The sequence below is a fragment of the Arvicola amphibius genome, chromosome 4 (assembly GCF_903992535.2).
Source record: "Arvicola amphibius chromosome 4, mArvAmp1.2, whole genome shotgun sequence".
Lineage (NCBI taxonomy): Eukaryota > Metazoa > Chordata > Mammalia > Rodentia > Cricetidae > Arvicola > Arvicola amphibius.
The window spans coordinates 12,000,600-12,014,333 of record NC_052050.1 but is presented as its reverse complement, the minus strand read 5'-3'; the positions used below and the strand labels follow the sequence as shown (position 1 = coordinate 12,014,333).

Genomic DNA, 13,734 nt, shown 5'->3' with positions numbered 1-13,734 from the left:
CTTGTCGGCATGTGTACCACATACATGCAGTGCATACAGCAGCCAGAAGAGGGCGTAAGACACACACACACACACACACACACACACACACACACACACACACACACCTGGATTTATAGGCAGTTGTGAGCCATCAGATGTGTGTGTGCTGAAGCCCAGTTCTCTGCAAGAGCAGAAAGGGCTTATAGCCACTGAGCCATCTTCCCAGCCCTGTTTTTTTTCCCCATACATTTAGGGACTCCACATTCTGGAAAAACACATCTCTGAGTTGGTGGCACTGTACATACGTGGACAGGGTACAGATGTTCTTCTGCCCAGAGAAGTTCAGGCGTCCCGTGGCGAAAGCCCTGTCCTGGTTCATCATGTCTGACACCTGGGCGGGGAGGTAGTTTGTAGCTGCCATGAACATCTTTCCCATGTAGCCACTCCAGGTGGAAGGCTCTTCTGAGCGGCTAGAGGAGGCAATGCAGAGGCAAGGGTGGGTCTGGGCTGTGGGCACAGGCACCGAGCCAGGGATTGCTGTGGTCCAGCATTTACCTCAGCAGGCAGAGGCTGTGCCTGAGCACAATGTTCTGGCCACCGAGACACATTATCCCAGCAATAACTAAAGGGCACCGGGGCCTGCGTGTCCTTCAGAAGAACCACTGTAATCCCGTTAAGAGGTTCCCTGTGCTACCGTGTTCTTACATTAAGACTATTTCTGATGATTAGTCTGATTTCTGGGTTTCCAAAAGAGGGCAAGGGTAGAGATTCAGATGGAATACATATATGGACCTTGTAAAATGAGCTCAGAAGCCTGAATGGGGGTTCAGGGAAGAACAGACAGATCTCTGTGAAGGCTTCCTGAGCCAGACTGAGTAGGAAGCAAGCCTCCAGGAAAGATGCTGGGGTGGTGTCTCATGATGGCTCTGGGACCGTGTGGCACCCAGCACTGAAAATGCCCAGGTGCACCGTGGGAATCTGGGAAGCACTCTGCACTCACTGAACTTCATCCCAGGCCTCCAAGGAAGTCCATGAATGAGCAGCACTGCTGTCTTGGTGTCCCACACCACGGCTGGCACACTGGGGACAGGTGCCACCAGGTGTGTTTTGGGAGTACCTGCTATGAGGCCACTTGTTGGCGGGGCCTGATCCTGGTGTTTGGCCTATTTCACATTGTTACCAACTGGCCACAAGGTCTTCAGCCTAACTTCATGGGCCTTGTGTTCTTGACTGGAAGGGACACTTTTAGATATACCTGTACTGAGGGCTCTAGGGCCTTGTATTCTGATTTAGAATCTATCAAGAGGAACAACATCAAGACTTTACATTTAAGGCTGGGACACAGCGCAGATGTATAAAAAGCAAAGCAGCCTGAGTGGCTATGCACACGGTCCAGACAGGAGCCACAGAGGACCAGAGGTGAGGTGGTGAGGGTCTTTAGCATCCTGTTTTCTGTTTCCTCACTGGAAGGCAGGAATCAACTGAACCCTTGGCAGGTGTCCTCGGGGGAACTAAAGCAGACAGCCAAGCGGATGAGACTCATGCGGTCTCTTAGGCAGTGGGTTTTGGGGTTGTGGGGTGGCAGCTGCTGGACTCTGCAGGTAGGAGGGAGCTGAGATTTATTGTCGAGGGGAAGAAAGAAAGAAAGGAGTCTGAGAAGGAGGAGCCATGTTCAAATGAGCACTTCCAGAAGACTGATCCGGCAAGAAGATACAGATGCGCAGCTGCTGTAGCAGTTCCCTCTGCACTGAAACATTCTCCTCAGGAGGGAAGGGGGTCACGAGCCTCGAGTGTGTGTGTGTGTGTGTGTGTGTGTGTGTGTGTGTGTGTGTGTGTGTGTGTATAAACCCTCAGCTAAGAGGAAGGCAGAAACCTGCAAGATGTTTGAAGGCCTTACAGAAGCACTAAACAGGTGGTGGGGGAAGAGACTCTGAGCAGCCCAGTTGCCCCAAGGAGATCTCTCTGGGGATACTGCTTGTGGGAATCATCACCCCTGCATGGTGGCCTTTTCCTCCTGTGGCTGCATTTGAGTCATCTCCGCTCCTGTAAGGGATCCCTCACCCGCACTCCTGAGCATCCCCAGGAAAATCTCACTGGTTCATGAAGTCGGGTTTCAGTGCAGTTGTTACATCGGTTGTCATGGTTTCCCTTTCTGAAGGTGAGTAGATGTCTGTGTGTGTGTATGTGTGTGTGTGCGCGTGTGCACACCATCTCTCACCACAAATGGTTAAAGAGAGAGCTGGGAAGAGAGGCTATATAGAAACATAATGAAGTTAAAGCTATGGAGAAGGCAGCGGCCAGTGGGGCAGGACTAAGATACAAACGGAAGCCATACTTCCTGAGACATATCGACACTTCACAGACAAGCTGAGAACTCGAGAATCTGCCCCTGGCCACTGCTGGCCACTCACACACAGCAGAGCTGGGAGATGGCGCTGAGTTCCCTATCTTAAACACTGATGACTGGGTGGGAGGTGGGGGAGGGGGCGGGACTTGGGAGCACTCCCTTGGCTGCTGCACTGATGGGGGATGGACTTGGGAGCACCTCTGGTGTGGTGCTGGCAAAAGTGTTGTAGCAGATGGGCAGGCCTCTAGGGCCCAGGCTGAGAGCACAGGCAGAAGCTCACAAGCCACTGAAGACTTGGAGACCGTTAAGCAGACTAGAACACAGACAAAACATGAGGAAAATGTGCAGAGTAAGCATCTCAGGTTTAAGTTTAAACACGTGTCCTTTCTGGGCAGTGTTCTGAAGATGGAGGTGCCTTTTTTTATTTTTTATTTTTTTGGTTTTTCGAGAGAGGGTTTCTCTGTAGCTTTGGAGCCTGTCCTGGAGCTAGCTCTTGTAGACCAGGCTGGTCTTGAACTCACAGAGATCCGCCTGCCTCTGCCTCCCGAGTGCTGGGATTAAAGGCGTGCGCCACCACTGCCCGGCTTGGAGGTGCCTTTAGGAGGTGAGGACAGGCCTATGGGAAGTAGGTCCCAAGGGGGTGGATCTCTGAAGGTCATATCTGTCCCTGGTCTGCAAAGGTGAGACAAACCATGACCACGTGCTCCAGCCATCCTAAACCCTGCCATGCCTTCCCCACCACAGCAGGCTGGAATCCTCTGAAATGGTGAGTCCAAACAAGCCTTTCCTCTCATGGTACTTTCTGGAAGGTATGGCGGTCACAGAGATGAGACGGGAACGAATACAAAGAATGCCAGCATCCCACAGAGGGAACATCTTGCCAAGCGCTGCCCGCTGGTGACAACAAGGACACTAAATATGTTCTCCTCTCTTTCATTCCACTGGTTAACACGGCTACACCAGCACGCCGCTGTTGGGGGTGCCACGAGATACTTTAGAGCAACAAACTTCCTGAATCCCCACATCAAGCGTAAGGTACAAACACAATGATTACGCTTGTTTTACGGGTGAGGAGAGATTCAGAGGGACTGAACAAGCTGCCCAGAGTATCACAGCTCCAAAGGGGGCCGAACTGAGTTGTAAACTCAGGACTGTAGACACACCAGATGTTTTGCTTTTGTGCAGGACATCCCAAAATGTGCCGCAAGCACACACTCTACATTGACAACAGCACAGCAGTAAAGCCAAGTTTACCAAGTGGAGTTCCCACGCCTACAGGATAACGGGGACCTGTCCCTTCAGCCTGGTGGCGCACTTGCCTGTCAGTCAGGTGTTCCAGCTTGAAGATGTGCACGGTCTCCGTGTTGCTGGAGGCACACAGGAATTGCGAGTCCATACTGAACACCAGAGAGCTGATTGTCACATACCTAGAGATGGCAACACAGGCCAATAAGCCGCCTCCCAGTTCTAAGAACAGCTACACGAGGAAATGAAAACGTGTCCTGAGGAGGTTGAAAACCCCTCCAACATTAGTCTATTTGTATTTTAAAAGCAATGTGGGAGAGATTCAGGGAGAGCCGCAGTCTAAGGAACAAACACACACACACACACACACACACACACACACACACACACACACAGGGCCTGGCCTTTTCTCGCAGCCAGTGGAGGGAGACCTGCTTTCTTAGTACGTGACATCTTCCAGCTGCTCTCCATAGATCCCGCTACAAAACCCACAGCCAAAAAGGTCCCAGTCACTGACTTCTGAAGTGGCCCTTCATTTCCCACTTGTAGAAGGAAGCATAGTGTTTCTGGATTGTGATTCGCTGGCTCTCTGCTTTCCCCCATGCTGGCCTCCCTCTCATGGGTATCAAAAGACCCTGCAGTAAGTCTGCCTGCTTTGACTTCTGTTTTTAGAAAGCCCCTGTGTAGCCCTGAGCCAATTATTCGGAAAGCACCTGAATCTCTAGGCGAGGAGGGACAGAGCCTGCCTCCACCCTCTCCCTCGATGGCTGCCAGGAAGGGCTTTAGAAGAGGACAGACACTGAGCACAGACCTTTTCATTCCTCGACGAAACTCATAGAGTTTTTGCCCATCAGGTACAGAGAACACGCGGATGACGGTCCCCTGGAAGAGAAAGCGGGGGACTTTTCCCAACCACAAATGCTTCACACAGGGATGTCCCTTCTCAGGGCAGTTGGCTTTACTGGTTTTGAACACCTGTCTCTAAGCAGCAAGCATTGGGCACAGGGACAGTTTTATCTGAATATGTGCCACCTAAGTGTCTTTCCCTTCCTGTCCTTAAGTCTCTTTCAGTGTCTGCATGTGTGTGCGTACATGCGTGTGTGTGGTCACAAAATGTTCAGATTTTCTAGACTATTCTATCTCCGCTTATTAAAAATACATCTAGCCGGGCGGTGGTGGCGTACGCCTTTAATCCCATCACTTGGGAGGCAGAGGCAGGCGGATCTCTGTGAGTTCGAGGCCAGCCTGGTCTACAAGAGCTAGTTCCAGGACAGGCTCTAAAAAAGCTGCAGAGAAACCCTGTCTCGAAAAAAAAAAAAAAAAATACATCTGCTTTGCATGGCACGTGAAATATAACTTTATCACTTTCTTTATGTATTCTGGTCAACAGGGTTCAATCTCTCTCCCCATCTATGGACAACAGGCACATGTAACATCTATCCTTATCTGGGGACAACAGGCACATGCATTTCTTAATAAGGCCATAAGTTTTTGTGCACAACGTCTTGTATCTTGCGTAATGTCACCGTTTGATAGGACCATAGCAGGTGGGCCCAGACGGCAGGCCTAGAGACCAGCCTATCTTCACGCCCCATCACGGGTCTAGCAGCACTTGGGGCACCTCGGCAAGCGTCCTGCAAACCCCCAGATGGGGGGAAGCCAACGAACACTTACTTTCTCAGACGCACTTGCCAGCTTGGAGCCTGCGGAGTTGAAGGTGATGGCGGCCAGCGTTCCCTCGTGAGCAGCGATGGTGCACACTGTTTTCTGTGTAGGGAGAATGGAGATGGATGTTGCTGATGGGGGAAGAGGAATTTCCTCCCCGCCCCTTGCTCTCTGCCTTGCCTCCCTGCTCTCCACTGGGCCACTTGCATATAAGCTAAAAGCCCTTTCTATGGAGTTCTGCTATATTATACTCTCCTCTGGCTCCTCTCCTTGTTGTGGTGAACCAATGGGCTTAATTAGGGCTACTTACAGGGCAACTTAGCAGTGGCTATACTACGAAAATAATGTCTACCCCCACCCTAGCAGATTAATAGCCTATGTGGGGCTGGCTCTCATGAACCTCCCCTTCCATAACAGGATGCTGACAGGCTCAATCTAGTGCAAGTGGCAGGGTGGCTGAGAGCCTGAGGGTGTGACAGCCACATGCCCAGGAGACAGCATTCTATAGAGCAAGCCACCCCATCTTCTGTGACATTCCCTGGGGTCTCTGTGTTTGGGGGGGAATAGGGAGGTGGAGGGGTGTCTCATGTCTGTTCCTTTCCCTGCCTTTGGGAAGCAGATGACCAGCTGTGTGCCTGATACAGAGCCCGGCTGTTAGGGCTCTTTGTGCTTGCTTCTTCAGGGGTTTCCCAGAGTGCCCCTGCCCTGCTCTATGATGCTCTACGAAGCTGCAGGGAGCAGAGGGCAGGGGATACAGCCTGTGCGCTATCTCGTTGATTCCACTTGGGGCAGGTGTTCTGCCTTGTTCTGGCGCCTGCCTCTCAGCGGTGTTGACCAACACCGACTTTGAGCTTCAGCATAAACATCATTTGTTTTCCTTTGCCCAACTGCTGTGGCCAGAGAAACTCCCCTACACAGCTTACCCCACTGCAACAGGAACTCCTTATCTAAATCTATTCACCAGGGGGCCAGGGCAGGCAGGCTGGTGCACCAGGGACCGCAGTGAACTTACCAGGGAGTTTCCATCATAGAGAACAATCTCGCCTGTAGTCTGGCTTCCAGGATAGGCCAGGTAGGAGTTGGAATGGTTGATAGAGAGGGCACAGAGACCTGGCAAAGAACAGAGGATGAAAAGAGCTCGGCTAGAAAGGGCACCTGAAAACCGCGTGTCTGGGGCGCCACCTGCTGGCGAGGGGAGGAACACCTTTGAGTATTTCTGTAGATTATTCTAATCCTGGGTTTCTTAAATTGTATGTTGTCACCCACACAGGGAGTCAGTAACTGAATGGGGGGGCCACAAAAGTTGGCAACAGTAAAAAGTTTCTGAAGGCACAACAGGCAAAGAATAAATTAGAATTGAAGCGCATTAGGAATCTAAGGTGGCTCTGCAGCATTGGCCAGGGTTGCATCTCATTATCGCCACTGCAGCCTTGCCTCTCAACACACAGCACGCACACACTTTCCCGTGCATGCTATCACAGCACACAGAACACACACACACACACACACCCCATACATGCTACCACAGCACACAGCACACACACACATCCTGTGCATGCTATCAGAACACACAGTGCCAACACACACTTTCCCGTGCACTCTATCACAGCACACAGCACCAACACACATGGCCTCTGAGCACCTGGGCCCAGTATCGTATGCCATGAACTGCTGGGTTTTCACTGTACAAACTGTCCCGCTCTTACAGAAGAGCACCAGTTAACAGGAAACAGAAACGTTTAACATTTCCCGACACTCCTCGTGATGTTAGCACCAAATTGGCAATACCCTGATATTGTCTTGTGTTAGAACTGTTGATTTTAGAGATAGCTGGCTGGGCTGCTGATTTGAATTTCTTTTAAAAATGGTTAAATGAAGTTTTGCTTGGGATTCAGACAAAACTTATGAAGTGGTCCTAAGATACTTCTGCCAGTTTGTATTACGCATTTATATGAAATAGTACTTTGGGCACTAACAATTACAAAATAAGATTATTGGTGAATTCTGAAGAACATTTAAGATGATCTATCTCTTGCGTATCTATCACATGTCCAGCTGAGATTTAATTACTCATGTAAAAAGAAACAAGTCTGTTTGTAGCATCAGTGCGAACATTTTATTGTTTTCTTTCTTTTTTTTTTTTTTAAAGTATTCTGGCCTGCATGCATGCCTGCAGGCCAGAAGAGGGCATCAGATCTCATTATAGATGGTTGGAAACCACCATGTGGTTGCTGGGAATTGAACTCAGGACCTTTAGAAGAACTGGCAGTGCTCTTAACCACTGAGCCGTCTCTCCAGCCCCATTTTATTGTTTTCAATAAACATTAAGATTATACCCCCAAAATTATTTTAAAGCAAATTTATGATACATTATTAGCAAATGTTTGATATATGTTCATATTTTATGTGCCTGTATGCTTGGGGTCATGTAAAAATTTCTTGGGCCAGCTGGGCTGTGGTGCATATTCCTTTAATCCCAGCATTCCAGAGGCAGAGGCAGAGGCAGGTTGATCTCTATGAGTTCGAGGCCAGCCTGCTCTACAGAGTAAGTTCCCTGACAGCCACCGTTACCCACAGAAACTCTGTCTCGAAAGACCAAAACAAAACAAAACAAAACAAAAAAATCCCAAAACTTCTTGGGCCAAAAATGGGTTGCTAGTGTGAAAAATTCAAGAAGCCCAGTTCTGATCCAAGGATCTGAGTCAAGGAAGTCTGCAGACTTCCCAGCTTAACCTGGCGATGACCCTCCATTGCTAGGCAACCAGAACTCATACCCTTCACATTTTCACCCCCAAGACAGCTACCTCTCTTCCGATCCCATTACCCTCTAGGACTCTGTGTGCTCACAACTAAACAGGACTTCCCAGTGGGAGGGGTCAATGTGCTTTAGCCTCTTCTAAGAGTGATTAATTACAGTTAGCAAGGAATTCAAGATAAACGACAGGAAAGGCAAATGACCTCGTTTCTCGGCGTGCTGTCTGCTCTGATATGGGAGAGCAGAGCCTCCTAGGGACAGAGGGTCACTGGGGATCTGCATCTTGGTTGAGGCAGTGAGCTTTTCTTTTCTTTTCTTTTGGTTTTTTGAGACAGGCTTTCGCTGTAGCTTTGGAGCCTGTCTTGGAACTCACTTTTGTAGACCAGGCTGGCCTCGAACTCACAGAGATCTCTGTGAATTTGAGGTCAGCAAAGAAAGAAGACTCCACAGATAAGGCTGCACTTTCAGGTTCTAAAGGCAGGCACGTGTGGTCAGGCCCTTGGGCACAAAAGCCCCCTCCTCCCCGTGACCCACGGGCACGCATGCGTGGTTGGATCCACGTAGGACTCAGCTAAACCCTTGCGCGCATGCGTGGGTCACCTACGGGTAGTCATGCCAACCACCTGTGCGCACGTGTGGGGCAGCCTTTAAAAGCTGGAGGCGCCATCTTTTGCCCTCTCTGCACCTTGATCTCCAGGCTTGTGCATATTCCCCTCTAGACTCCTAAGCGGGTTTGTTGGTGTTCCGAGTCTCCTTCTAACTCGCGCCCAGGTAATTTCACCCAACCTATCCTGTATAGGAGAAGATGAAAGAGGGGGAGAGGAGGAAAAAAATCAGATGACTTCCAATTAGGCCCTTCTTCCTGCTCTGGCTGTTCTCCCTGAGTGTGCAGCCAAGCTTCTGCTCTTATCTGTCCCTACACAGAACTCCAGGAGGAGGCTGGCTGGGCACCCTCAACTGCAGGTGCTGGCCCAGGTATGAACCCCTACCTGGACAAGGTCACTCGGAGCCCTAGGCATCGTAAGAAGCCACGCACACCTTCCTGACTCTGCTCTGTGGACCCCAATTCCTCATCTGAGCTCTCTGTAATCCAAACGTCATTTCAAAGGCAGCTGGGAAAACGGGGTGCCCTGGTGCCGTGAAATGGAAGAGGGAGACTGCATGGGCTTGAGTGGGTGCCGGTGGGGACAGCAGTGGGAGAGAGGTTGAGATCCACAGTGTAGAAGAACTGGAGGACCAAACCAAAGATTTTACAAATAAGGGGATATCTAGGAGGGCTTCTGAGCATATGGCCTTGTGGAAAAATGAAAAAAAAAAGTCTTAAAACCATAATGAGGCTGGGCAGAATGCTTGCTTTATAAGCATGAGGACCTAGATTCAGAGCCCAAGATACATGTAAGACAAATCTATGCAAAAGAAAATCCACAGAAACAAAGCTCTGACATAGCTGCGTGTATTTGTAAGCCCAGCTCTGGGGAGTGCTGGAGACTGGAGGATCACTGGGACTTGCCGGCCTCTAGCATATCTCCAGTTTCAGTGAAAGAGCCTATTGCTGGGGGATACTATTTTCAGGTGTATGACTTTTATTTTTTGCTTTTTTCTTTTCTTTTTTTTTTTTTGTTTTTTTGAGACAGGGTTTCTCTGTAGCTTTGGAGCCTGTCTTGGAGCTAGTTCTTGTAGATCAGGCCTCGAACTCAGAGATCCGCCTGTCTCTGCCTCCCGAGTGCTGGGATTAAAGGTGTGCGCCACCACCGCCCGGCTCGTGTGAGTTTTGTTTAAGCTGCATTTGTCTATTTAACTCTGTGAAGCTGTGTAACGGAGCCTGTCTAAAACACCTGGTGGTCCTAATCAACAGATGGACGGCTAATAGTGAGGCAGGAGCAAGGATAGGTGGGGCTTGCAGACGGAGGAGGAGGAAGGAAACAAGGAGAAGCTGGAGTTTGAGCCAGCCTGGTCTACAGAGCGAGTTCCAGGACGGGTTCCATAGCTACTGAGAAACCCTGTCTCAGAAAAAAAAAAAAAGCGGGGGTGGGGGGAGGAAAGAAAACAAGGAGAGGAGGACGTCAGGGGCCAACCACCCAGCTACACAGTTAGCCACGGAGAAAGAAGTACGCGGAAACAAAGATAAAAGCCTAGAGGCAAAAGGTAGTTGGGATAATATAAGGAAAGGGAAAGCTGACAAGAAATTAGCCAAGCTAAGGCCAGGCATTTATAACTAAGAATAAGCCTCCGTGTGTGATTTATTTCTCTCCCTCTTCCCCCCCCCCACACACACACGCTGAGCAGGCACTTCATCATTACTAGGATAGCTATGATTTAAAAAGGCAGCTAGGGACTGGAGCGATGGCTTGGCAGTTAAGGGCACTGGCTGCTCTTCTAGAGGACCCAAGTTTGATTCCCAGCACCCACATGGCAGTTCGCATTGCTTCTAACTCTAGGTCCAGGGGAATCCGGTGCTGCCTTCTGGCCTCCACTAGCACCAGGCACACGTGGTGCACATACAAGCAAAACACCCATATACATAAAACAACGTTTATAGGAAGCTAATAAATATTAATGAACCAATGGAAAAATTGGAAGGATGTACACAGCGATGTGAACTCGGGCAGTTGGAGAGCAGGCCGGGAGTTCCTCAGAAGTTAAACACAGTTACCACACAACTGGGAAATTCTACTCTCATGTATACAGCAGGAAGAAATAAAGCAATGTCCATATGAAGGGTTATATTAACAATATTCATTAGCATAAAAAACTGGAAATACAGAGGAAGGGGGAAATAGGGGTAGCTTAGTAAAAACTAGGGATGTATAGAAACCCACAGTTGTAAACTAATTTAAAACATTTTTTAAAAGGAGTTTGAACACAGCTACCCTGCAGGGTGGAGGATATGCCCCCCTAGAAGACGTGGGTTGTTAAATGAAAATCCCAATGTCAGGCATGGGGACCCTCCCCATGAGTAATTGATCAGGGAGGCTTCGAGGCCTTCCTCCCCAACAACAGACTCTCGATTGCCTACCATAACTAGATGGTAAGAGCCTATTACTGATGACTCAACACACGTTGATTACAGAATACAGAGAAATCAAGTAGGAAGTGGCCTGGAAACTTCCTTCTAGCTTATACTGCCAGAAGGTACTACGCAGGTCTCTGCAGGAGGAAAGCCATCAGTAGCATTACCCAGTAGGAAACCCTGCATGTTATAATACCAACCTTCCAGACAAGATGTGCCCATCAATGCAGCGGTGGTACAAAGGCTACGGGTAGGCAGTAGCTTTGAATTGAATTTGAGGACTACTCTACAAGAAAAAAATTTATGTAAACCTGGTCAAAAACTCATAGCTCAGGAGGTCACAGGCCCTAGAGGGACTGTTCTACTGTGGTTTTGCTGAATGGAGGTGTTGTCAAACTGTTTTAAAATATTTATGTTTATTTAATTAGTTCTGCCTTCAACCTCGGCCATAAAAGCATCTCTCTAAAGTTATCATCAGACAAGGTGGACTCAGAACTGGTCAAAATGCTGAGCATAAGCAACTATGGAGTACTCGGCCCGAACTGGGGCATCTGTAAGAACGTCCTCTATTCTAAGGCTCAGAGAACATCACAGACGAAAGGGAAGAAAGAACGTACGAGCCAGAGGACGGGGGAAGCGCTGTGGAATGCTCTCTGCTGGACAGGACCATTGCACTCATGAGCTCAACATAGCTGGGGTGACCTGCACAAGACCCACACAAGATCAAGCCAACAGCATCAGTCAACATTCCCATAGCAGCACTAATGGACTCAGTAGGTTACAAAAATGGTAGTGTGTGTGTGTGTGTGTGTGTGTGTGTGTAAGGACATGAAGCAAGGAGTGGGAGATGAAACTGTCAAATAATAATAATAATAATAATAACTATTTTTTAAAAGGTGGAAACAACCCATGTGGATGGATAGATGGGTTATGCCATGTCCTTAGAACAGGACATTATTTGACATGAGAAGGAATGATGTATGATACACGCTGCAGTACAGAGGAGCCTTGAGAGCAGTAAGTGGCAGAAGCCGGTCACAGAAGACCACGTGAATGTTAAATGTACAGTGACAGAAAGTAGATCAGGGGTTACCCAGACCTAGGGGAATGGGAGGGAACAGCTAAGAGGCATAGGATGCCTCGGGCGGAAGGGTGATGAGAATGTTCTAAAATTAAATGTAGGGCTGGTTTGATGGCTGTGGAGGCCTCAAAATGTGAGCCATTTCCACCTTGACCAAAGGTCAGAGAGTTGGAATTTACTAGTTCCTCCAAGGTTTTTGTGCTTCTACCTCGAAGGTTCCACCTAGCTGTTGATTTAAGAGTTCTGCTCTCTCAAGGTTCGGTCAACAGCCCTTGTATTCTAGGAATAGACCAGGAGATCTGTTCCTACCTCAAACAAAAGTCTAAGGAGCCAACTAAGTTCCAGTTCCTTTATGGAGATAACTTTGGATTCCACCCAGGGAGTGGCTTGCCAACAGGACGTTCTGGTCTAGGGTGTGAGCGTAACTTGGTGACTTCTTTTGTTCTAGCAACAGAACATTTAACTATGAATGTTCATTTCCTTGTATCATGTTAATGCAGTCTTTGTTCTTATTTCTATGTTTTGGGGTCAGGGGTATTTTAAGCAGTTGGGCGAATTTTCAGTACTCACAGAAATTCCCTCCCAATACTATCCTATATGTTTCTCCGTTTTATTATTTTCATTCACATCTTCATATTCTTTACTATATTTCTAATCTGCATGCCTTTACCCTAGCGAGAGGTATTTTTATTGAGGCTGGTCCCCGACAGATGGCCCCATGGGTAAAGGTGTTTGCTGCCAAGGCTGACAAGCTGAGTTTGATCCCTGGACCCACATGGCAGCAGAAGAAAAGTGACGTATAAAAGTCGTCCTCTGGCCGGGCGGTGGTGGCGCACGCCTTTAATCCCAGCACTCGGGAGGCAGAGGCAGGCGGATCTCTGTGAGTTCGAGCCCAGCCTGATCTACAAGAGCTGAAGATACAGATCCCCAACAGACACCTTCCTTGTACCACTTGGCTCTTTTAGGTTGTTTCCCACCATGGGGTTCTCTAAAAAAGTCAGGGCTTCATTTACCTTATTCCCGCCTCCTTTAAACCTAGGGAGCGCATTCTTGTGGCTGAGCGAGTCAGGAGGCCCGAAGCGGAAACCTTGGGCAAAGGCTGGCAGTTGTCTTTTGGAATTTTAGGTCAAGATATAAATATCCCAGGGAGGGGCCGAAAGGCTTGAACAGTTTAAGCTGACTTTGAACGTTCTGTCACACCCCGTGCAGAATTAGACAACACAGATTATAACAAGAGAGGGACAAAGGTGATGGCTAGGACAGGTGTCCTGTCACAGGTAGCCCTTACTACACAGCCTTGTTCCTGGGCCTGAAGCTCCGTCACCTCACGTGACTTCAGAGGCCCCAGCCACGCCTCACTGAAGTTCCTTCCATTTTCCCCACCTGAGTCTCGGAGCTCCATCCCGCGGCACGGCTGTGTTTCCTGACCTGCTTCAGGCTTAGCCATGCCTATGCCACAGTCTTTTCTGTCACTAGTGCCACACCAAGTCGTTCTGTAGGAGCAAAGTGAACTTTTTCTTTGATATCATTTTCTAGTATGAAAGTGCAGGGTGGCAAAGGAAAAAAAAAGGCAGCAGAAAGGTGGGGTTTTCTCCTATCAGCATTTAAGCTATTTTTCTATGCAGGCATGGGGTTGTGAAGTTTTAACA

At 48.8% G+C, this 13,734-nt stretch overlaps 1 protein-coding gene across 1 annotated transcript in view; it reads right to left on the bottom strand.

Moving 5' to 3' along the window:
- Positions 1 to 13,734, bottom strand: part of Wipi1 (WD repeat domain, phosphoinositide interacting 1) — a 40,079-nt gene that overhangs the window by 6,220 nt on the left and 20,125 nt on the right. The window contains exons 5-9 of the mRNA XM_038327999.2: positions 6,252 to 6,349; positions 5,249 to 5,341; positions 4,386 to 4,456; positions 3,649 to 3,756; positions 288 to 452 (exon numbers count right to left, since the gene is read on the bottom strand). Of these exons, the coding sequence (XP_038183927.1) occupies positions 288 to 452; positions 3,649 to 3,756; positions 4,386 to 4,456; positions 5,249 to 5,341; positions 6,252 to 6,349 (535 nt within the window). The remainder of the gene's footprint in view (positions 1 to 287; positions 453 to 3,648; positions 3,757 to 4,385; positions 4,457 to 5,248; positions 5,342 to 6,251; positions 6,350 to 13,734) is intronic.